Raw genomic sequence first — 25,314 nt, 5'->3', positions numbered from 1 at the left:
GTAGGTGTGAAAAGCACCAGAGTGTGTAATAGGCTTGTGCTCCGAAACATGTGTGAAAGTATTCAAGGTGAGGCTGTACTTATGGTGAGCTGCTCCCAATCCACTTGTTTCTAATAACACCCTAGGTAACCCGCAGAAAGAATGTTTCATTTACTTTATAAATTACACCAGTGTAGTGCAATTTACTAAAAGGGGCAGGTGGCTCACAGCCTGGCTGGGGGAGTACAGGACTGAATGATACTAGAAGTGCTAGTTGCCTGGCTGGCTCACATAGCACATACAGTATATGTAAATGAACACAGAGAAACTGATCTTATTACTGCCTTACAGAACTGGCAGGAAAAACATCTACAATGAGTAAACCAGAACTTTTATCTTAGAAGTAACAAACCAAATTAAATGAATTAAATGATTGCAAACTAACTTATTGCAAACACCCTATTACGGAACTCACTCAAGAAAAATTGTATTCCTCACATATCTTCTGTAAGTCTACATGCTGGCACGGTATGTCATAATTCTTGTAATATGTTCTTTTCATTTAAATCAATGTGTCGAACCAAAAATGATTGTGAAAGAAGATAAACGATATAATAGATTGAAAGATAATACTCCCCTGGTAGGGGTCTAGTATCTGGATTGGTTGATTTTAGTTCATTCAACATTCCCTGCCTTGTTTCAATGTAGTATTTGAAGCATTCACAGGGGAAAAACCTTCACAATTAATGAGGACAAGAAACTCTAACTTTAGCTGTGATAACTTATCTATACTAATAAATCTGACAACATGGCTTCTGTGTGAACCACTTCCTTTGTATTACAAGCTGCAAACTGTCCCAAGACGTGCTCCGTCTATGAACTTGTGATTTCCTCTTACACCAGCCACTGACAGAGTGGAACAGTCAAAAAATATGTTGTTTTTATGTATAAGTCGTAAAATGTACATTGGTTCCCTTAAAGGAGAACTATGGAGTTAGGGCTTTTCCCCATAGTTCTCCTTAGGGTAACGGGAAGACACAAACTAGCATCACACTAAGCTCAGTATACCGCGAGCTACTGCTCGCGGTATACTGAAATGCCGCAGCTGAAGCGGATCCCGACAATTATGTCTGGATCCGCCCAGCTGCGTGAGTGACAGCTGGCTCTGCCTATCTAGAGGCAGAGCCAGCTCTACCCGCCCCCTCCCCCGTCCGATCCGCCAGTCAGCGCTGGTGGATCGGAGCGGGGAGGGGGGAATCCAGCCCCTCCCCTATCACGGCAGAGAGCTGTGACAGGATCGTTAGGTGAGCGAACCCGGTATGTGTTCGTTCACCTCCCGATCTACTGAGCCGACCTGTGACAGTCTCATTGTCACAGGTCGGCTAGAACTATGAGGTGAGTGAAAAGCACCCTAACATGCGCAGAGTCTGCATCGGTAATATCAAGTCAGCAATAGCTGCTCCCGGACAATAACAACCCGGGTAGAAAACGAAAAAACCACTATACACAGCCGGTTAAAGAAAAAGGTCAAAACTCCAGTGTAATGTCACTTTATTAAACAGCTTGCAAATCATTTTAATTTCACGTCATATAGATAGTCCAAGAATAATTCAAGGAATCAACAAAAAAATGTATATCAACAAAAACTCAAAAATGTCAAGGATTAACATTATGCAGATGGCAGCTACAACATAACATTGTTTTCTGTACACAAAATAATTACGCTGATTTAATAACCAAGTACAGAGCAGATTGGTGTTGCACGGTGCTGACAAATGAAAGAAGAGTTTTGATTGGTTGCTGAACACCACTGCTCTCAAATAAACACCAGTCTCTGGCATGTTGATGAATATAAAAGTATTGTTTAGTACAAATGACCACATTGTACAGCCATGAATATAGTAAGTTGGGAGTTCCTTCTATGAGGAAGTGATCTTACAAAATTAACAGTCTTGTGTAGTAATGCATGGCTACATTATGTCTGTTGCAACACGCTCTACTCCATGGAGCAATATTCTTCATATTGTGGTTCAGGTAGAAACGCCAAAGGTTATTTAAAAAACAAAAACAAACCTAAACACCTATAGAAGTTGTCTTGAGTTCGACAACCTGCATTAGAAAACTGAGAAGTATAAGGTACCCACTTTACTTTTGTTATAATACATCAGCCAGTGTTTTTATCTATGTTTGTTTTTGGCACAGCAGATCCTGGTGCAAGGGAACACATCCCCTAATATCCCTGAACTATGACCTCTCTCAACTCTTTGGGGTGGATTTACTAGAGGCAATTAGGCTGATCAAATTGCACTTTGCAGGGAAAGCTTCCCTAGTGAATGTGGTAGAACTTCACTTTGTAAAGAATACCCAATCCTGTGAAGGGAAAATAAAACAAAACATGATTAGTGAATGAGGTGAAGCTCTGCTGACTTCTATCATCCAAACTAAGGGCAAATTTCCCCTGCTAACTGCAAAGTGGACAGCCTATTTGCCTCCAGTAAATCAACCCCTTTATCTCCACCTAAGGGAAATCCCACGATCGTACGAGAATCGTACAGTGTATGGAAGGCGTGCGACCGTTTCTACTGTACAGTCGCACGTCTTCCGTCAAACAAGCAGGCTGGAAAACCCACCGGGAATCGTACGATTCACTGCGGGTTAGTGGCCTGCTTGTTCGACAACTGCCGAACGGGCCGGAGTGCGCAGCACACTGCCCTTTAGCAGTCATCGGAAGCCCGCCCCTCATTGCAAGCCCGCCCCTCACACAGCTGTCAGTATACCTGAACACTGATGGCACCCGGCTCCTTCCATTTTTTTGTTTTAATGGAAGGTCATTGAGCCTGGTGGTGCTGGCAGGGCTACCCACAGCTCAAATGTCAGGTGATTCACAGGAATCGGCCTGAATTCAAGTCATGTATGGCTTTTAAGTAACCATCCCTGTAGTTCCTGCCACAACAGCTGAATGTCAGGCTATTCTGTTTGTCAAATCTCTGGCAGCGTTAAACTTTGCCTGCAACCTCCTTGCCTCCCAGACATTCCTATTGGTCCATCACCATGATGGGTTGCCTGAGTGGCCAATAGGAATGTTTATAAGGCAGAAAAAAAAAAACATTTAGCAATACAAGTTTAAAGAACTCAGCACAAAATGATTAACCCTTGCAGTGGGGCTACCCCTGCGCTGCAAGGGTTAAGTGTGCTTTTTCATCTAGGGATTAAAAAAAGTTATACTTGCCCGATCCTCAGAGCCGGTTTGCTCTTAGACTAGTCCTGCCAGCCTTGCTCCCTCTCCAGTCTAAGGATCTTCAAATCATCACACCCAATGTACAGTGTATAGGACAGGAGGACGCTGAGGGACATACTACTGCTGCAGTGTTCAATGAGGGAGGCTGGACGGAGCGCTGTGACAGCTGGCCGGCTAAGAGGATCGGGGGGGGTATAACTTTGTTTTTGTAGTCCCTAGATTAAAACCAGCAGTTAACCCTTGCAGTGCGGGGATAGCCCCAGCGCAAGGGTTAATATACATTTTGGAAAAAGTGTTTCTTTAAATCCCTAAACCCACATTTACCTCACCTAACCCCTAGCTAATCTTAAGATTCTACACTGGTCCCCAGCACTACATTAAGCACTGCAGTGGGATATTTTCCTTCACCTTAAAACATCCTCTTTGAAACCTAGCAGTCCTGCCGCAGGATCTGCACTGAAAAGCGCTGAGATCTGTGACTTTTCTAGTTCTACATAATACAATCATTATACAACAGGTCATCACTATGCATTTTTCCAAACACATTATATACAAGTGGTTATAATATTGTATTGTACTTAAGAAAAACCCAATTCGGGTTTTTGATCCTTAACATTCCAGTTCTGACAGTGCAAAAACTCCAAGTTACATTATTGGAACAAGATATACAAACTAAAGAACTATGGCTTCCCCCAATCAGGAAGTTTGTTTTTATTTGACCACCCAACAAGACCTCATATTGTCCTTCATATTTGCAAACAATGAGATGGGTTTGAGCACTGCTTGTAATTATCAGACAATGCAACAGTTAATAACCAAGCAACAATGAGCATGGGTAAGATAGGAAGTGTTCACTATTGGCCAGTGATGTTCCCACATGAGCAGAGGATATACATTTCACTCCTCATATGCTGGTGTCTAGTTTTGCCAGACTTGAGGGGGAAAGATGCGTCAAGTGCTAATATGAAGAAGAGGGGCAGGTTGTTCGGCTTCTCCTTACCATCTTGTCTTGATTTGTATTGTAACTATAATGTCTTCCTTATATTGTAAAGCACTGCGCAAACTGTTGTCGCTATATAAACCCTGTAAAATATATTAATATCCCACTGAAGAGGTATCTGCTTGTGTAAGTGCTACGGAACAGCAAAGTATAGTGATTTTCTGCCGGTCACTGCACTCAGATTTAAAGGAGAACTATGAGATGAGTGATTTTCACTCACCTCAGTTCTAGCCGACCTGTGACAATGAGACTGTCACAGGTCGGCTCAGTAGATCGGGAGGTGAGCGAACACATACTGGCGTTCGCTCACCTCTCGATCCTGTCACAGCTCTCTGCCGTGACAGGGGGAGGGGGTGGGTACAGCTGGCTCTGCCTCTACATAGGAAGAGTCAGCTGTCAATCACGCAGCTGGGTGGATCCAGACATAATTGTCGGGATCCGCTTCAGCTTCTCAGTATACCGCAAGCTGTAGCGCGCGGTATAGTGCGGAGTCTCAGTATACAGCACTGACTGGCGAATTGGACGGGGGAGGGGGCGGGTACAGCTGGCTCTGCCTCTAGATAGGCAGAGCCAGCTGTCACTCACGCAGCTGGGCAGGTCCAGACATAATTGTCGACATCCGCTTCAGCTGCGGCGTCTCAGCATTCCGTAAGCAGTAGCTCCCGGTATACTGAGCCTAGGGTGACGGGAGGAGGCTAGTTTGAGTCCTCCCGTTACCCTAAGGAGAACTATGGGGAGAAGCCCTAACCCCATAATTCTCCTTTAAGTCATCCCTAAATTGTCTGGAAAGTCCCAGCATATAACTCTGTCATAACTACAACATTGTAATAGGACTATATATTCTAGAGTTGTTTTTGATAATGCAATCAAAATCCCTTTTATGTAGTAAGTGTTGCCTTCCATCTGCCCATCACTTTTATCAACTACCTGGACTCCCAGTGTGCTTTGCATCTCTTTCTGTGCTGCTTTATGTGATATATTCTCGATTTCTTAATACTACATATCCCATCATGAATTGCCTCCAGCAAGCAAAAATAATGTTACATTGTTCAGATGTTGAGTTGTAGTTCAGAAGGCAGGCTCTGTGAGTTGTGCCACAAGGAAGTGCATATTTACAGTGGTGAGTGAAATTTTTTCAATGCATTGAGGAAGTACATACGTTTACAAATGTCTAGATCAATATGGTTATTAGGAGTGGAATAGAACTTCTAGAAATTGAATATAGAAATACAGATTTAGTTTTCAACCATATATACCCTTTAAGATGTAAGTTCATGCACATTCAGCCAATCAGAAAGAGTGCTTCAGTAGTGGGAGTAATATAGCCAACACTCCTCAATAATGGGCATCCTGTGCTCTGAACTACCTCCCCCTGCTGCACTCAGAGTCAGAGTCGGCTTATGCTTTTTGTTGCACTTGCTTCAGCACCAGATCTCTGCAGGAGATAATGCATGGATACAATGCATTGAGTGGTGCACAAATATAAAGTCTTTAACTGTGCCTTATAGTACCCTTTATAGGAAGACACAAAGAAAGTGGAAGCCACAGATAAGCTTGGCCTAATTAAGGCTACAAAAGTACCAGAGTGTGAGGATATGTGCTTTCAGGCTCCTAGAAAGCAAGGAAGACTTTACAGGGGAAACTACAACCTGCCTCACTCCACCCAAAGGAAGTTTCTCGCTGTAGGGAAACTAAATATTGTGATTTGGAGATTAGCCACTAGAGGGAGCAAACTCCTAATTTGCAATCATTGTTTCCTGTCTCATAACTGTCTAGGACGGTAGACCGGCCTTTCTCAACAAGGGAGCACAGCATAATGCCTTTCCATTGTGAAGGGTGCTTCTGATGTGACAGAAGGAGGCTGCCCATGTGAAAGCAGGCGGGTTCTGATGTGAGTGGGGGGGGGGATTGTGATGCGATAGGGAGGCAGGGACTCTGATGTGAAGGGGAGGTGAGGGGGCACTGTTAGGAAGGGGAACCCGGTTTTTGTGATTTTTGCATGAGCTCCCTCTTAAAATCTATATCATTATCATACCTCTATCATGGATAAGGGTCTGGTATGGATTTTGAAGGGACCACACATTGTTTTTTACATTTTAGTTTGAAGTGCCTCGAGATTTTTGCATAAGTTTAATGCCACGAGTGGAATAAGGTTGGGAAACAGAGTTAAGACTATATATCTGCTAGACAGAGGGTACATTGTTCTCAATGTGTTGGTCAACTCTGACTTGCACTGTAGAAGTAGCAGTGAAGCATAACATCTGTGTAGCACTTCTGAGTGGGAAAACAGCCTGCATATGAAATGTTCCAATATGTCTGCCTCCCCCCATATACATATATCATTGCAAGCTATACATTTGTTAAACCATTAACACGCATTTATAATATTATTTACATTAAAAAGGAGACTATTGAGGGAAAAGTACCAGTGTATGTGTAAAGCACCCCCTTAAGTGGCTGCCACTGCAAAATTCATGTTGCTTGTGGATATGGGACAGCATGTAACCTACCCCCATGATGCTCAACCAACTGCTAGACTTCAGCACTGCTACATGGAGGGACCTCTTTGCTCTCTGTGAGCTCCTTAAGCAGCCCACACTGGGTATTTTGGAGGTGGCTGCAACAAACGAAGGAGCAGCAGAAGCACTGAAGAGACAAGTATACCCTGAATGGCAAGGTGACAGGATCTCTTTAGCCTGATGTTTTCACACCTATATCCAAAAACATAATTAAAGGACTGTGCATTCCTTTTAAAAGAAATCCGGTCATGGATAAAACAAAGAAAAATACTGAACATTCCCTCACTGAAGCATTGATATGTACTGATATGGAAGTACATCTGAGAATGGAAAATGTTTCAACATGGCACGCATGGCTTGGCAAGGTAACTGTACATTGATTTACTGACTGTCTACAAACCATTGAGGAATTGTTGAGCTTGTAGGTTATAAAATACATTTCTATTTTACAAAATCAGAGGAAAGATCGCCATACACTGGTAGATTTTCGTACGAATGATCATAAGAAAAATCTCGTCAGAACATTCGATAATGCCATCAGAGACTTGATGAATGTCATTTAAAAATGTTTCCCAAATGAAAACCACATTCACTGCTAGAATTTCATTTGTTCAAGAAAAATTTTCCATCCTGCTCCTTCCATTTTGTTGGTCACCACAGTCTAAATGAATCGTTAATTTAATCACCATCAACTACAAAAAAATATAAGACAGCGTCTTATTTTCGGGGAAACACGGTATTAGAAAATCAAACACATTTTTTTGCGAACAAAATTCTACTGGTGTATGGCCGACTTCAAACTCTACAATCAAGAATACAGAGATGCTCAGAGCAGCTGACCCAGTAATTGCTCGCTTTATTTCAGTGCATTTCTGGTCCCTCAGCTACAAAGGGAGAAGTCTGATAAGTCACTTTAGACATCATTAAGGTTCAGTCTACAGATAAACGGGGACCGGAAAGATCCCAGGTATAAATAACCATCATGTTCATGAGCCTCGCTGATAAAAGTTGCCACCTCTCCATTGGGATCATGAAAACTTCTCTTGTAAGATCCTTTCTCGCCGAGCTCAACAACCAGGCTGTATCTTGGAACAAACTTCATCACAGTTTCCGGACTGAGAATCTGAAAAAGCAAAAAAACACAACATTAGAAAATGTAACTCCACATACAAGTTGATTCTGAGTCTTTAAGATAAAGAACGTAGGTAAGTAGTTGTAGAAGTCCATTTAAATAAAATAAAGTGCTACAGATGAGAAATATATCCCGAAATGCAGCCGATTTCCTGTAAGTGCAAAAAATATTGCCAGCTATTATTGCCTCTAACGTATAACAAGAAGCAACACAGCTAGGTTACAAACATGTTAGGGGCAAGAAATGAATATTGTTATACACCTTAGCAGTTATGTCACAAAGCTGTTTAACCCTTTACCTGCCACTGACGTAAGGCGGAACACAGCTGTGCCCAGCTGACCACGTCAGTATGCCTTATGTCAGTGGCTTTCTCCCTTCTGCTATAAGCTCATGGTCACTTCAACGACCATGAACTTCAGCGACCATGTCCCCTTTACAATAAAAGCGAGAAGCCACTGATGAGAGCTATTAACCCCACCCCCCTGCAGTCATGTGCAGCCTCTTCTGCCCTCTCCATGCTTCCCCGCCTGTAGAGAAAATGACTGCTGAAGCTGGCGGGGGGCGGAGGAGGAAGCGCTGTCATCCAGCAATGTGCAGAGAGTAGCTGCAGCTGAGTGGGGAAGAGAGACGCTGTCATCCTTTCAGTTTCAGGATGATAGTGTCTCGGTGTGTGATGAAGCGGAGAATCGGTAAATGTGTGTAATATTTGCCGATCCTCTGTGTGCAGGACAAAACACTGGAGTGATTGCTGGTCATTCCAATGTTTGTTAACGACTGGGGACACATAGTACTACGTCAAACTAGAAAAAAGTGGTACATGCATGAATCCATAACTAGCCTTTATAGCAGGGAGCACAATGGGAAGGCTTACAACAATACAAAACACATTGTTGCTGGGCCCCCAGTGCGTCCCTGCACCTTATTAGGAGGAGTAGGCTACCTCCAGGTACACCTGCATGCAATCTATCGACTTCATTAATATGCTCACACTTGGAGACTCAGATACATAGAGTTAGGACCACACTTTGCAGAGGTGCCTTGGCGCGGCAGTGTGGCTTCTACATATTTTTGGCCAAAAGTTTGTGCAACTAAAACCTCTGATTTTAACGCATACTGTTGACAGGGCTACTTGTTTGGTTGCAGGCTGGCTGGCAGGTTGGGGCTGGGGAATTTTTGTGTTTTGTACATAGTACTACGTGCCCCCAGTTATGAATGAACAGGTAGTGCTTTACATCACTTCCTGTTCATTCATGACTTTCTCAGTGGGTAGAAGCACTCACTGCAGATACTTCTACCAATTCATAACTGGTTGATAGTAAATGTTTTACGATCAGACGTTGAATGGGAAGCCTCTGCACTGAACGCTTTCCATTCATTTAGAATAGTGGCTGCAGAAAAAGAGATTGGGGACTCCGTGTGCTCAATTTCTTTTTCTATTTTAAAAAAGGAAATGTCACAGATCTGTTTAGACCCCAAATATATTTCCCCCGAGGCCCCAACAGTTAAAAAAAAACAAAAAAAAACCCTCACCCCCCACTATACACACACACAACAGTGTGCAACACATTGTGGTGTAAGCCATGCACATGCGCTGCACTGTTAGAATGCATCGCCGTGCTTGATTGTTTTGATTTTTTTTTTCTTTTCAAAATAACATTAATCTAACTGTGGCGGCACATGGCAAAGCGTTGCGGCCCATTCTGGTGCGTGGTGATACGCTTTGTTGCGATTAAATGTACACCTGTATCATTTTATCACAACACACACACCACCACAGTGCACAAACGATTTTAACATAAGTCGCTTATTTACAGTTTAGCGTTGCTTAATTTTTTTACTGTTTGGTAAAAAGGCGCAATTTCAGATTTACAAATAGGTGTTATTTATTTACTCAATACAGTTTTATCTTTTAGATTTAGTCAGAAAAGTATTTTTTTGTGCACAGATACTGATTTTAGTCAGCTTTTTTCAATTCAATTGTGTATTTTTATCAGTTTATTTTTCATTTGACAAACATTTGCGCAATTATCGCAGGACCTGCAAAATTAGTAGCACCATCTTTTTATTCTATGGGCCTGTGCTTTCAGACAATATATGGTTTGGGGGGGGGGGGTTACAAACTCTAACAACGCAGCAGTGAAAAATCAAATCAATGGGAAAAATTGCAAAAATGGTGTGGCCAGCTGAGGTTAAAAGCGTTCTGGAGGGCTTTGCAGCAAAAGGGTTAAAGCAGAACTCTGGGCAAACCTTTTCTTAACCCTTGCAGCGGGTCTACCCCCGCACTGCAAGAACTAAGTGCCCATTTTTGTCTAGGGAGTAAAATAACTCGCCTGATCTTTGGAGCCGGTTGTTGTTAGACTGGTCCCAAAAAGCCTCTCTTCCTCCTCCACTGCAGCGGTCTAGGGATCCTCGAGTCATCACGTTACAAACACAGTGTATTTTATGTGGGTCACCGAGGGACATACCGGGAGGAAAGAGGCTGGAGGGAGCATTCTAACAGCTGACCGATAGAGTATAACTTTGTTATTTTTGCAACTATACAAAAACAAGCAATTAACCCTTGCAGTGCAGGGGTAGCCCCACTGCAAGGATTTAAGAAAAAGGTCTTCTTTAATGGTCCTTTAAAGGGTAATTCAGTCTTGTTTTTGGCATTCTATAAAAAACAAATTTTTGCATTGTGCACAACATGTTCATTGCGAAAATCCATGATTTTTTAGGATGATTGCAGCACTAACCTGTGTAAGTGGCCTCTTTTCTGCTCTCCATGTTCCTTAAAAGGAGAACTATGGGGTTAAGGCTTTTCCCCATGGTTCTCCTTAGGGTAACGGGAGGACACAAACTAGCGTCCTCCTGTTACCCTAAGCTCAGTATACCGCGAGCTACAGCTAGCGGTATACTGAGCCGCCGCAGCTGAAGTGGATCCCGACAATTATGTCTGGATCCGCCCAGCTGCGTGAGTGACAGCTGGCTCTGCCTATCTAGAGGCAGAGCCAGCTGTACCCGCCCCCTCCCCCGTCTGATCCGCCAGTCAGCGCTGGCGGATTGGAGCGGGGAATCCAGCCACTCCCCTGTCACGGCAAAGAGCTGTGACAGGATCGAGAGGTGAGCGAACGCCGGTATGTGTTCGCTCACCTCCCGATCTACAGAGCCAACCTGTGATAGTCTCATTGTCACAGGTCGGCTAGAACTATGAGGTGAGTGAAAAGCACTCACCTCATAGTTCTCCTTTAATTTAAAATGGCCGCTTGTTTCCCTTACTCTGTGCTCTGGAGCTGTTCTTTGCCAGCACTACAGATAAGGGAAATCTCAAACCACATTTCTTGTACCAGACCAGGGAAAGCATGTGAACAATTCTAACACAAGGGTAAAGATATCTACAGTAGTTGTGATGCCGGACTCTTCTTAACCAGTTGACATCCGCGGTGTTAAACCCCCTTCCCATCCAGGCCATTTTTCAGTATTCAGCGCTGCGGTACTTTGACTGACATTTATTCCGTGATGCAACGCTGTACTGAAATGAATTTTATACCCTTTTTTGGGGGACAGATAGAGCTTTCTTTTGGTTGTATTTATTCACCACTGGGGGTTTTATTTTTTACTATATTAAGCAAAAACTACAGATTTAAAAAAAAAACTAAAAAAAAACAGTTCCCCCTATATTAAATTCTAAAACATTTATTATTACCAAATGTTTTGGTAAAATATAAAAGACGGGGTCACGTCGGGTAAAGAGACACCAAACATGTCAAGCCTTAAAATTGCGCATGCGCGCGAAACCTCAAAAAAAACTACATTACCCAAAATTGGCCATAGGCGACGCTTTAAAAGCTGTTACCGCTCATCAGTTTAGTGTTATCAGTGATTGATGGCCCTAAAATGATTGCTCTCACTGCGACGTTCGCGACGATACGTAACATGTGTAGCGCAATTGTCATTTTCGCATGCTGGCGCATGCGACGCATATTTACGTTTATATGTGCGTAAACGAAGGGGGGGGAACTTAAACATTGGGGGGGTTACTTTTTTTTATTTGACTTTTATTTTTGTAACTTTTTTTATTTATATAGATTTTTTTTTTTTTACACTTATTGTTATTACATAGGGGGATACCATCTCCTATGTAATAGCACAGGTACACTGACAGGTCCTCTTTATGGAGACATTAGGGGTCTCTAGACCCCTAATGTCACCTGGAGACCCCAAAAGAAGCTGATGAAGCACAGATTTGCTTCATCAGCTTCTTCTCTCTGGCAGTAGGAGCCAGATGACTGACAGGTGAATGCGGAAGTGATGTAATACACATCACTTCTGCATTCACACTACAGACGGAGATCAGCAAGGAGCTGACTCCCTCCCTCCTCCTCCTCCTGACGCCCTCCCGAGCCGGTCCTGGCCCGCAGATGGGCTAGCGGATCCCGGGATTAAAAGGTGAGGGGTCAGGAGGGGGGAGATGGCGGCACTCGAGATGGGGGCGCTCCGAAATGCACGCCATACAACCGATCGGCAGCTATAGAGCCGCTGATCGGTTGTATGTGAAACAGCCGTTAACGGCTGTAGTAACGAGCAGGTCTTTCCTGCCCGAGCAGGGAAAAAATGCCGTCTGACGACGGCAACCCGCGGATGCGAGTCTGCCGTCCGTCCGTTTTTTCTTAACGGGCGGACGGCAAGAGGTTAATAAGGATTCACTAAAAACCTTTTTGTGGACTAAAACATACAAATTCAAAGTCTAATTTTGATAGGTATAGTTTAAAGTGTATTTCCACTTTTGAAACCAAACTGGGATGACACTTTATATTTGTTACATGTTCTCATTCACATAGCATAAACAAAACAAAACAAAAAAAAAATTGCTCGCAGATTTCATTATGAGTTGTAAACGAGATTTCAACACTGTCTGTGCTAAGGGGTTAAAGATCTAGAAGAGGGGTAGGCAAACTCTGGGCCCTCCAGCTGTGCTTTAACTACAAATCCTATCATATCTCTGCTTCTGGGCGTCATGCCTGTGGCTGTCAGGGTCTTGCAATACCTAATGGGATATGTAGTTGCACCACAGCTGGAGTTTGCCTACCCCTTATGTAGGCACATTTGATATCAATGAGAGGAAGCTCAGGGTGTCCTGAAGACGGCAAGAGTTTCCTGTGACTTGAAACTGAAGGTGGCATTCTGTCTGTAGACCAGCTCCACAGTGAAAATCGAAAAAGGTAAGAAATATTGTAGTAAAAATATTTTTGGTATGCTGTGTGAATAGGAACACAAACTCACAGTGGGGTTTTCTCTAATGTGGAAATACAATTTAAGGGACATATATTTATAAAGCAGGCAATCTGACATTCAGCAAACATTCTCTTCAGGTGCATGTTTTTTAAATGGCAGTGATTGATTCCCCACACAGAATGTTTAGGCTAGGTTCACACCAGATGCAGTGCGTTCCAGGCCGATTCTGGCCAGAACGCACTGCATGGCATTGCGGCCAGCTCACTTTTTGGTGTGGCAGGAGGGGGGTGTGGTGGGCCATTGAAGTGAATGGCAGCGTAGACACGCCCTCTGGCCGCACGGGATCGCAAGGCACATTGTGCCTGCGGTCCGGTGCGATCAAAATGCTGGAAACACTATTTTGATCACACCGGACCGCAGGCACAATGTGCCTTGCGATCCCGTGCGGCCGATCGCATTGCCGCCGGAGGGCATGGCTACGGTGCCATTCACTTCAATGGCCCGCCACGCCCCCTCCTGCCCCACAAAAAAGTGAGCCGGATGCAATGCAGTGTGTTCTGGCCAGAATCAACCCGGAACACACTGCATCTGGTGTGAACTTAGCCTTAGTGAAAGTCACATTCACTGCTTTTTGCTGCCGTCCCCTGGGTGCAGGATTTTGGTGTTAATTTGTGAGTAAAGGACAATATTGATGCGATACGGTTAACATGATAGAATATTTTAACTGTAAAGAAATACTTTTATATTAGGTTTATTTTACATTAAAGTGAACCTGTATTCCATTTCAGACTTAAAAATAAAAACAGCTAAAGAGCCACCAGATACTTGCTGATAAATGTAGAAGACAGAAAAGCTTCTTCTGTACGTCTCCGATTTAATTTTACTTTATGATCAGGGCCCGTCTTTCCATTGAACTTTAGAACCAATTTCACATCCTGGAAGCCAGCCAGAAAGGAATGAAATCATTCTGGTCACATGTGAGGATTCTCTTTATTTGCTCTTAAACCAGCCACTCTCTTTAACCTGTTATGCAGGTTTTTGTGCGGCAAATGTCCACTACCATGCAGGAGATATTTGTGTCAGATTTACTGCCCAGACAGAAAATAAATGGTAATGTACAAAACCAAATGAGACATACTAATCTTTTTTGAACTGTTCCTCTGGTTTCCTGCGGTAAACCTCACATATTATGCTGGGCACACACCTTACAACTTGTGTCTTGCGATGGCTGTAAGGTAATTAAAAAAACGTACGATCTGCCTAGCTTGGACAGGCAGATCGTACTTGCGATGATCGCAAGCCCGCACCGCTGAGGGGCGGGCTTCCGATGACCGCAATGCCGAACGGCCAGTGTGCGCTTGCGCACACCGGCCTGTCTGGCTTTTATCTTACGAACATGCTACACACCCGCCGAAAATCGTACGATTCTCGGCGGGTTTTCGAACATGTTGCTAAGATAAAAGTCATGCGACCTTACAGTAGTAGAGGTCGCACGGCTTCCACACACCTTAAGATAATCGTACGATCGCGGGATTTCCCACGATTATCGTACGATTATCGCAAGGTGTGTGGGCACCTTTATGTGGGAAGAAACTGCAAAGATGTTAAAAAAACCCTCACAGGACACATGTGACAAATGACTCTACTAAATGAATGATTACTCCCAAGGGTGACATATAGAACAAAAACAGTCTTTAACCACTTGCTGCCCAGAGCAATGTCCTACATTTGCACACACATGATAAAATATGAATTTTTGGCTAGAAAACAGCTTCAGACCCCCAAACTATTATATAATTTTCTGAAAGCAGAGGCCCTGTAAAATAAAAAGATGCTAGTTGCATTTTTTTATGTCGCACGGTATTTGCGCAAATGTTTATCAACCAAGTATTTTTAGGATAAAATACACTAAAATGAAATTTAGTGCATGGAAACAGAATATAATGCCTATTTTTTTGTTAAATATAAGAGACTGGGTCACGCTAGGTAAATAAATACCAAACATGTCAAGCCTTAAAATTGCGTGCGTCCGTGAAACCGCAAAAAACTACAATAACCAAAATGTCCAATGGGCAACGGTTTAAACGCTTTGACGGCTGATCAGTTTAGTGCTAACAGTGATTGATGAGCCTAGAATTATTGCTCTCACTCAGATGCTCGCAACTATATGCAACGTGTGGCGCAATTTTTGGTTTTGCACGTAGACGCATCTGACACGTCTTTGCGTTGTATGTGCGTGTCTGTGGGGGGCGTGGGAGGGGGACTTTGTAAAAATTAACATAATGCAAAAAATAATAATAATTTTAATGCATTTATTTTTTTTACACTCTGTTTTATTCCTATTGCATAAGGGGATAACAAGCCCCCTATGTAATGGCAGATATAATGCGACAGGTCCTCTTTATGGAGACATCAGGAGTCTTTCAGATGAAGCAGATCCGCTTCTCCAGCTTCTTCTTCGGGCCCTAGGAGCCGGAGACTGTGCCCAGTGACACGGAGTGGTCCAGCGATCGGAGGAGAGTTCAGCGGCTGGAAACGGTACTAAGAACACGGCCGTGTTCTTAGTATAACCACTGCCAGCGGAGGATGAACATTTACGTGAACCCGCTGGAAGTGGTTAAAATGTACCCAAATCCTAGACCTTGTAAAATATTAAAAATTAGAAAGGAATTTGGGATGCATCAGTGTACTCATTTTAGCTACATAAATATATATGAAATATCCCCTTCAACTGTGCTTATACATATGCAACACATTTACTAAAACTGTCAATTTTCATGTGGCACACCCTGAACATATACCCTTTAAAGCATTGGTTCCCAACCTGTGTAACCTCAAGGCCCACATTTGTCCTTGGTCATTAAGTCGCGACCCAACTCACACCACACGACATTGCAGTACCACGCATTACGGTGTGGTCGATCGTACTGTGGGCGGGAGGTGCGTTTGGGGTGCCATTCAAATGAATGGCAGCACAACGCACCTCCCACAGCACAATGGACAGTAGTTGTGAATGCGTGCTAAAGTGCGTTAATCGCATGGGTCTGTGCGATTAACACACTGCACTAGTGCTCACTTCACTCTGTTCAGTGGTACCCTATAGTCCAACTCCAGGCAGGACAAAATCTGTCAGATTGTTTTTGCGGTCTATATGCTCTGTACAGAGACTCCCCTTGCTTTTTGCCTAGAAAGGAAGTGATGGGAAATCTGTCCAGTTGGGACACAAATTGCATCAAAAATGTTGTTTATAATATAGGGAAGGGTTATAACCACTGCCAGGCTATTATTACAGTCAGTGTCTAATCCCATTTACAACTCCTCCTCCTCATAAAATCTGTCACAAGTGAAGAAAGGAACATTTTCCACAGACAGAAATAAAAATGTGACCAAAGTATTCACTCTTCCCAAGTCTATCCAAAACTAAAACAGTTTTGGTTAGAGTTGGGCTTTACGTCAACAGATCGGTCGTTTTTGGTTTAATACTTCGGCACTACATTTTTTTTAAGGCGATTTCGGAATTACCAGCGTGATAGCATATTTTTCTTTTAAACAAGTCTGTTGACCTAAAAGGCAAGTCTGTGAAGGTTCTAATTTATCCAGGTTATGGTATAGCAAACAGATTAAAAATGAAGACACATCTTGGGTAAGCTTCAAAAGAAGAAGTCTAGTTGAATGCAATTAACCTCTACTACATACACTGGGGTTGATTTACCAGAGGCAAATAGACTGTTCACTTTGCAATGGAATTTAGACATACAGGTCTATTCACAAAAGGGTGAAGAGTTTGGAGAAGGCAGGAGAAGGGAACAATCTAGGACAAAATAGCCGATTTGGAAAAATTCTCCAATTCAACTCACTTTCCAGATCAGCTATGTTGTCCTAGATTGTTCCCTTCTCCTGCCTTCTCCAAACTCTTCACCCTTTTGTGAATAGACCCCTTAGCAGGGGAAGTTTCTTCTTAGTTTAGTGAATGAGGTGAAGCTCTGCTGACTTCTATCACCCAATCATCTGCAAACAAAATACTGTATTTATTTTTCTTGCACATAATTGGATGATGAAAGTCAGCAGTGCTTCACCTCTTTCACTAAACGAATTGGAAACTTCCCCTGCAAAGTGCAACTTCCCTTGCAAAGTGAACAGTCTATTCTGCAATAAAACAAATTTACCTGCTTGTCTGCAATCTTCTTTAGAGTGTACACTGAATGTAAGCTGTCCATAGATTTTCACATACCTTGAAAATTATCTTTTTAATCCAAGGTTTGTCAGCCAAGAAGTCCATCATGGAAAATCCAGGGTTTAGTCTCACTGCAGACATGGCCACCCAGTACCCTCCGGTGCTACTTAGGCGAATATTATCCGGGAATCCAGGCATGTTGTCCACAAATGTATCCACACCACCTTTGGTAAGACCAGATACATAATACCTAAAAAAACAATAACATTTTTAGCAGATAATAAACTAATAACACATAAAATATATTCAGGATTTTGAATATATTGTTATTTTATATGAATGATCTTCGACTATTATTCATGTTCCATTAGCACTGAAGATAATATAAGGGCCTGAAGATGTTTCACTTCACGAACTGCATGGTATCACTGGATATCAGTGTGTACTACTTTAGATACTCGGAGATAGGTAGACGCACGACAAACTAACACACATAGTGGGGATGGAGCCATCATCATCATCACTGGAAATCGAGCCTATGAGATGGGACACGATGAGGCCGGGTGACATACCCACTTATTGTGTTACATTGTGGTTATGTATGTCATTGTGTATTTGTGACCCCCCCTTGTGTGGGTTTTTTTTTCCTCTTTATTTTAATTCATTTTATTTTATTTTATATTTTTATCTTTTGCTGTCAGGGTCTATGTTGGACCCCGTTTACTCCCTTGAATGTTTCTTGTGTAAATGTGATTTTTTGTGAAACGAGAAAAATAAAGATTATACAAAAAAAAATAAGGGCCTGAAGAACCCTGAATCAGGCTGATGCAACTTAGAAGAAAGTCAACGGCAGGCCAGAAGAAGATCAACATTATTAGGTCAATGACCTGTCAATGAACTGTGAATGATCTCAGAAGGCTGTCAAAATAATGACAAATGCAAGTGGAATGCACCTGAAAGCAAGTTCCATTTACCCCTCATATTGACCCTAAAAGCATACCAGCACTTTGAACCCAAATACCATCCAATTAAGCACCCAATGGTGACTGGAAATCGGTTATGTTCTCCAAAAGGATGTATCATGAGAGGTATCCGGCTCCACAGTTCCTTAATATTAATTTTAAGGTGAAGCCAGCACGTCCCTCTGTTAAAGAAATCTAGGTCTTTACTAGGGTTGCACAGATACCAAGTACAGTACTCGGTACAAGTACGAATAGATGTACCGATACTTTTGAGCTCCAAGACTACACTAGAGAAAAATTCAAAAATTAGGAGGCAGCTGTCATTTGTAAGGAGCACACGGAGCTCCTGGGATTTGTACATCTCTGTTTTAATGTACGATTTTGTTTTTATAAATATAAAGGGATGCACAGGTACCAGTACGAGTACTGGTACTTGCCGAGTACTTACAAGTATGAGTACTGATACATTTTTGTTTATGGTCATGTGACAGTTTTTCTAAAACAATACAGACTAATGATTTCAGGACAGTGTTGGAGTGCCAGAGCCAGTTCCCAGCTGCAACCTCTCATGAAAATGCCAAGTATCTGCACTGGTACTCGAAAAGTATCTGTACATCCCTAGTCTTTACCCATTACTGGGAATCCTCAATCCAACAAGACTGCCATTTCTATAGGAGCCTGTTTCTGGACTGTGTCAAAGTTCAGCTGCAGACTTGCACAACTTGTGGCCAATCCTGTGGTTCCTCCCTGTGTTCTCTATTTAAACCCAGTGCAGCGCACGGCGCGCGCTCCCGAGCAGCGCTTTCCTAAGCTAGATGCTGAGCTCCTGTTTGCTGTTGAAGCTGAACTCCTTGAAGTTTACCAATGTACCGATCTGTGGCTTGTCCCTGGAAATCCTTGTCTTTAGTGTGTCCCTATCCTTCGCATTGTCCCTGGAAATCCTAGTCACCTGCCTTTGATTTGTCTGTCATATGTGTGTCTGCAACCTGCCCGGAACTTTGGCCTTGTCAACCATTGTCGGCTGTTAGCTGAGTTGGGTGAACCTGGGGACTGTGGCCTGGGGTCAGCACACAGCAAAATCCATCTCCACCTTTAGGAGCTCTGGTAAAGAGCGGATGGTCCTTAGATTCCACGCCCTCGGGAACCCCACGCTACCTACTCAGCATTGCGGCACTCTGCCTAGTACTCAGCTCCTGTCCCTGCTGGAACTCCAGCTCTGGGAGTTGTCCGCTTACATTGCTTGCATCCTTTGCTCTAGGTGCCCCTGCAAGTGTAGCAAGGGTCCACATCCTTGATTTTGGGTCACATCTGTGATGCCGGATTGTGACATACTGCTGTTCCCAAAACAAACACTAACCCAGAACAGGGGACTTGTTCTGTACATGGACTTAAAGTGTGTATACACTGAGCTGAGCATGAAAAATCTAACAGATTCCTCGATTCAAAACGCTAAACTGCATTAATGGCGGAGCCTCCCACTGCAGCTACTGTATTTTCACAATCAGCCCTGTTGTCTGTTAAAATACCTGAATAGTGCCTGCATCCAATCAGATTTCAGCCGAAAAATTTCTGCTTATCTTTTTTGTTTTTTCAATTGAAGGATGTCAGACAGGAGTTGGCAGACAGGGACACCCACTGAGCAAATTTCTTGATGATCCCGATAAAATCACTCTGTTTAAAGTCCATTTCCACCTGTGTAAGTGAGTAGCATTTATTGTGGTAATGAAGAGGTGCAGTGATGATGTATACATGTGCACATCTTACAGTGCAGGCATTCTTCATTTTTTATGAAGGTTTTATTAGGCCTGAAGCCTAATAAATTCAAACGTAATCAGCTGCCCCCCCACCCTGTCACTCATTGTAACATGATCAGTACACACCAGCTCTGCCTTTACACACAATAGCCTGTCCGCAAGAGAGAAGGGGAGGGGGAAGAAAAATGCACACATTTCTTGCCAAGCACAGAGGCTTGCTTTGCCATTGATGCGTTTATTTTGCAACTGGATGCCTGTATATAGTTTATTTTCCATTCTACTGGAATAAACAGCCTGTTAATTCCAGCAGACAAACACACACATTGTTCCCTCCCTATCAAGGTTTTGAGTCTGTTTAAGCTTAGTAAAAGGTGCCATGTTCTTTTATCTCAGCAGCTATTTAGATAAGGGCTTCAATTAAACTCATCTGAAATGCAGGCAGCCACTAGAGGACTTTCTATAAATCTGTACATAAATTACGCTCTTGAAAACAAAAAGATAAGATGTAAAATATGAAAGTGACTTAAAAAAATACTTCAACGTAAACGCAACTCAAAATGTATACACACTGAAAATACATTACAGCGACACTAAACTCAGTAGTTAAATCTTAAAAATAAATTTCAAATACTTTACCTTTTAATAGAAATTTATCTTATTTGTGTATCACTCAGCTGTAGATCCTCAAATCATCTCTGAATTCATGCCGACACTGTCCTTCCTTCTGGAGGGTGGCTACTTTTGTCCCCAATGATCCCTGTGTGTGTTGTAAAGTAGCCAGCGCTCCAAACACTGGCTGCTTTACAACACACACAGGGACCATGGGGAATAAAAGTAGCCACCCTCCAGAAGGAAGGACAGCGTCAGCACCAATTCAGAGATGATTTGAGGTTCTACAGCCGAGTGATACACAAATAAGATACATTTTTGTTAACAGTTAGGTACATTAGTGCATTTTTGGGATTTAACTCCTAAATTTAGTGTCAAATCTCTCTGTAAAAACACAAACACGATTCTGATTTCCATCACAAGGCTTAATAGGCATACTAAAAGGTAAACCAGTTCCATCATTTAAAAAATGCCTCTCCTTCCTCTGCTCTCACTGAAATACGGCTTGGTTCACACTGAGCATTTTTTTTCTGCCCTAAAAAACGCACAAAAAAATATGCCCCCAAAAAATCCCAATTATTTCTATGGCCATGTTCACATCTGAGCGATTTGTCGCAATAAGCAAAACGCCTGTCGCTGGCATATTACAGCTCGTTTTGGTCCCATAGACTCAATAGGAAACACTTGAAAACGAGCGTTTGCTGTGTTTTTGCGCATTTGCTCATTAACAAGCTACAATCTGCTCACAAAAACGTGCGATTTGATTTATGCGCATAAAACGCACAAAAACGTACATTAAAAAAACGGTTACCTAGGTGTGAACCCAGCCTCACTATGTGTTTGGTCCAAGTTATAAAAAAATAAATGCTTTGTTCTAGGAAGAGCTCCACACTAACTACATCCAGTTTTGTTTTGCTTCTAGTGAGGTTGTGGTCAAGGGAATACTTGGCATCATGTACTCAAAACAACATACCTCCGCACACGTGCCATTGTGGTTTCTGCAACAAGTACAAAATCCTCTGCAGGAGAAAGCTGAATGCCATTGGCAAAACGCAATCCACCCATTAAAACCTTCACTTCCTTTGTCACGGTGTCATACTCCAGCAAGCTGCAAATGACAAGCAATTACAGGATTATACTAATCTCCACACTGTCATGTACATGAATGGACAAGGCTTCATTGCTGTCAGAAAAACACCCATTATTAACAGCTTTCATTTTATCAACACAATTGGTCATAATGTATTTTAAAGCTGTATGACATTTTTTTTACAATTTCGTAGCATTTCAATACAGGACTTAATTCAATAACATGTAACATGCTAGGTTCTAAAACAAATCAAATGACAAGGGGATTAAAGCTATAGTAAATACATTAAACTTTCTATTGTGCTTTCCTGACACTGTGCCAAAAACCTATGGGCTCCTGTACTTAGAAACTCCATAGTGTGAAAATCCATGTGTTCTTTATGGCCATTGCGGCTGACAACTTGACACTTTGCCGACTGCTTGACATCTCAGATGCCTCAAGCTTTACAATAAGTAAAGTGTCAGCAAGCAGTAAAACGTAATTTTTCCATAGGATATAGATACACTAGGGATGCACCAAAATTTCAGCCGCCAAAACATGTAGGCCAAAAATGGTACTTTGGGCAACATGTAGAAAGTACAATTTTTCGCCCGATGCGCTGCATCTATAGTTTCTCTCCTCCCCGTTGGGCGCTGCTGCGTCTCCTCTGACACAGAGAAGTGTCCAGCAGTGAGGAGAAAAATGTTCAGGAGGCCAAGCAGGGTGGGGAGGAAAGCGCTGTCAGCGGCCAGTGTTGGAGGAGACTGAGCTCTCCTCCTCCTGACAGCGGTCTCCTCTCCGCACGGATCTCCATCCTAATTTGTTGTCACAGGCCGAGCGGGAGGGTAGAGGAGACAGCCGTCATTGGAGGCTGAGGCGGCGAGGAGGAAGAGGAGAGCGCTGTCAACCATGTCACAGGCTGAGCTCTCCTACCCACACCGCCCACTCAGCCTCCTGTGACAGCTGAAGGAGTCAGGATGGAGAGTGGTTATAAGCGTTCAATGACCAGGCTGATCAGAGTGTTTGTAAATAACTGAGGACATAGTTTGTTTACTGTGTCCCTAATTATGAATGAACAGAGGTGCTCTAAATCACTTCCTGTTCATGAACACTCAGTATAGAGACTTCTTGTTCATTTATTACAGGGGCTGCAGAAAAAAAAAAAAGGATTTAGAACTCTGTGTCCTAAATTTCTTTTTCTATTTTAAAAGGGAAATATCAGGGATCTGTTTGGACCCCTGATATTTCCCCAGAGCCCCTGAATGTAAAGTAAAAAAATAATACAAATTAAATAAAATGTCAAAACATTTTTAAAAAAGGTTAGAAAAATTTTAAAAATAATTTTAGTTTCGGTCTGAAAATTCAATTTTGGTGCACCTCTAGTATACATGGTACAGATTTTGGCCGGTTCATGATGAACCGGACGAAATACGCACAGTGGGTGCCGCTGTTGGGACCCTTCCACCCGGCATCCCTCAATCAGCTGATCAAAAGGAGCAGATTGGAAAAATCTTGGCCGAACAGAGCTAGCAGCCAACCAAAGTGTTAATGGATAAATCTGCAATATTTTCTTAGTTCAGTCTGCAGGTTGAACAAATAAAATATATAAGTGTATATCCGGCTTTACTTACTCTTTCCAGCAGCTTCTTTTCTCTCCCACTATTAAGTTTAGCTGCAACTTGGAGCATACACATGTCTAAGACCTCTCTCCCTGCCCTCACATGACAGTACTGGTGCTTTCCCAAGTTCGGTCACATGGAGAGATTCACATGCTTCCTATACTTACAAGAACCTGGTATTTCTCTTGGTCTCCCATAGCTGAACAAACTGGTAATGCAAAGGAAAGAAATGGGTTGCTGGGGAGGGAGTTTAAGGAACATGTTGTTTTGCCCTGCATGGGCAAGCACAGGATTACTTGGAGGTGCTTGAGCTTAAAAGTGGCAAATGTCCAGAATGTAATCAAGTTGCAGAAGTGCGGCAAAGTACTAGGCGCCCACACTTAAGACATTTCTATTGTGGACACTTTACTGACCGTGACTGAAGCTGGGCATGTAGCTGGGAATACAGCTATCTCTTATATCAATGAGTAATGATTGCATTCACCATCAACATTTCGATTGGCAGTGCCATTTTAAACCACACAGGAAACTAAAAGCAGAACACTGGGCAAATACAATTTTACCCTGTGCAGTGGGGCTACTCCTGCATTGCAAGGGTTAAGTGCTCATTTTTGTCTAGGGAGCTAAAATAACAAAAAGTTACACTCACCTATACCACGATCCCGGCTTGCTCCTACATCTGTCCCTTCAGCCTCACTCTGCTCCAGGGGTCTAAGGTGCAGTGAATCATCGGACACTGAGGAACATACCATCACTGGAGTGGAGGAGACAGGCTGGAGGAAGCGGTGTAGGAGCCAGCTAGGATCGCAGTTCGGGTGAGTATAACTTTAGTATTTTAGCTTCCTAGACAAAATGAGCACTTAACCTTTGCAGTGTGAGGGTAGCCCTACTTCAAGGGTTAAGATCACACAGATATGACTGCATGCAGCTCCCTAATTGACGACCAAGAAAAATTCACAAACTGCCCCCATGAATAATTTTAAATAATCAACTGATTAATCAGAATATATATGCTGGTAGGAAAATCAGTTCCCACCGTATGCAAGTCTTTGTAGTACTGTTGTTGGATTGTTACATTGTAAGCTCTTTTAGGGCAAGGAGAGAGATAGCTAGCCTATGTAAAGCACTATAGATTTTGTTTGCACCATATAAATAAATAAATAAATACTTGCCGGCCATCATCTGTGCCTTCCATAACTAGGTAGGGATATTCCCTTCTCTGCCATTTACTGCTGGAATCGGTGAAGTAGATCTTTCGACCATCACTGGTCACAGCGAGGTCATTAACAAAGGACATCATCTTTCCCTGAATCGGGGTCCTGGAAGAAACCAGCCTTTCCACTTTACCTGTGCAAAGAGATGAATGTTTCAGTAGATGTTTCCATTGATATCAAAGCTTTTTAAAGACACCTCAGCATTTAATAGACACGTGTATAGTACCTGTAACAGGATCCACTTTGAATATTCCCTGATAAGCATCTGCAACAAAAAGAGTTCCATTGGGGCCAACTCTAAGCCCCAAAGGTCTTCCGCAGGTTGGTTCATTTTCTATTGTTCCTGTGAAAAGGAAACCAAGTTTCATTAAAGAATATTATAAAATGATGTATTAAATGTACCAGTGAGCTAAGGGGGGGAAGAACTGGAAGTGTGATATTGTGATGTTGCCAAAGTGATAACTGATATATACTGGACTTCTCTTTTCCCTACATTGGTTATACTGAATTTTCTGACAAAGATTCTGAAGATAAAAGATTATTATGCTTCTCTTAACTACCACTGTAATAGCAAGACTGGAGGCCTGTGATCAGGCTCAATTGCTTATCCCCCTGCAGAACAGTTATGTAGGATACCTGTGCAATGGTTTCCTTTTTGTTTAATTACTGTAGGGAAATCTGCAAAAATATATGCAGATGGACCAGAGACCTCAAATGAGCAGAAAACAAGTACTTGCAATACAACTGCTTTATACAGCAACTGTGCAGAAAGAATTTCTGGTTTTCTACACTGAACGTGTCTCTGTCATTCTTTTAGTGTCAGGCCTTCCG

At 42.6% G+C, this 25,314-nt stretch overlaps 1 protein-coding gene across 1 annotated transcript in view; it reads right to left on the bottom strand.

Annotated features, from left to right (window-relative positions):
- Positions 1-7,570: 7,570 nt before the first annotated feature.
- APMAP (adipocyte plasma membrane associated protein) overlaps positions 7,571-25,314 on the bottom strand; it is a 42,621-nt gene continuing 24,877 nt past the window's right edge. Inside the window, exons 5-9 of the mRNA XM_018559547.1 lie at positions 24,710-24,826; positions 24,442-24,616; positions 21,555-21,689; positions 17,314-17,506; positions 7,571-7,859 (exon numbers count right to left, since the gene is read on the bottom strand). Coding sequence (XP_018415049.1) covers positions 7,650-7,859; positions 17,314-17,506; positions 21,555-21,689; positions 24,442-24,616; positions 24,710-24,826 — 830 coding nt within the window. The 3' untranslated portion in view covers positions 7,571-7,649. The remainder of the gene's footprint in view (positions 7,860-17,313; positions 17,507-21,554; positions 21,690-24,441; positions 24,617-24,709; positions 24,827-25,314) is intronic.

The sequence above is a fragment of the Nanorana parkeri genome, unplaced genomic scaffold (assembly GCF_000935625.1).
Source record: "Nanorana parkeri isolate BGI_ZX_2015 unplaced genomic scaffold, ASM93562v1 scaffold402, whole genome shotgun sequence".
In the NCBI taxonomy this organism is placed as follows: domain Eukaryota; kingdom Metazoa; phylum Chordata; class Amphibia; order Anura; family Dicroglossidae; genus Nanorana; species Nanorana parkeri.
The sequence above is the reverse complement of the archived record's forward strand: the minus strand, read 5'-3'. Positions and strand labels throughout refer to the sequence as shown.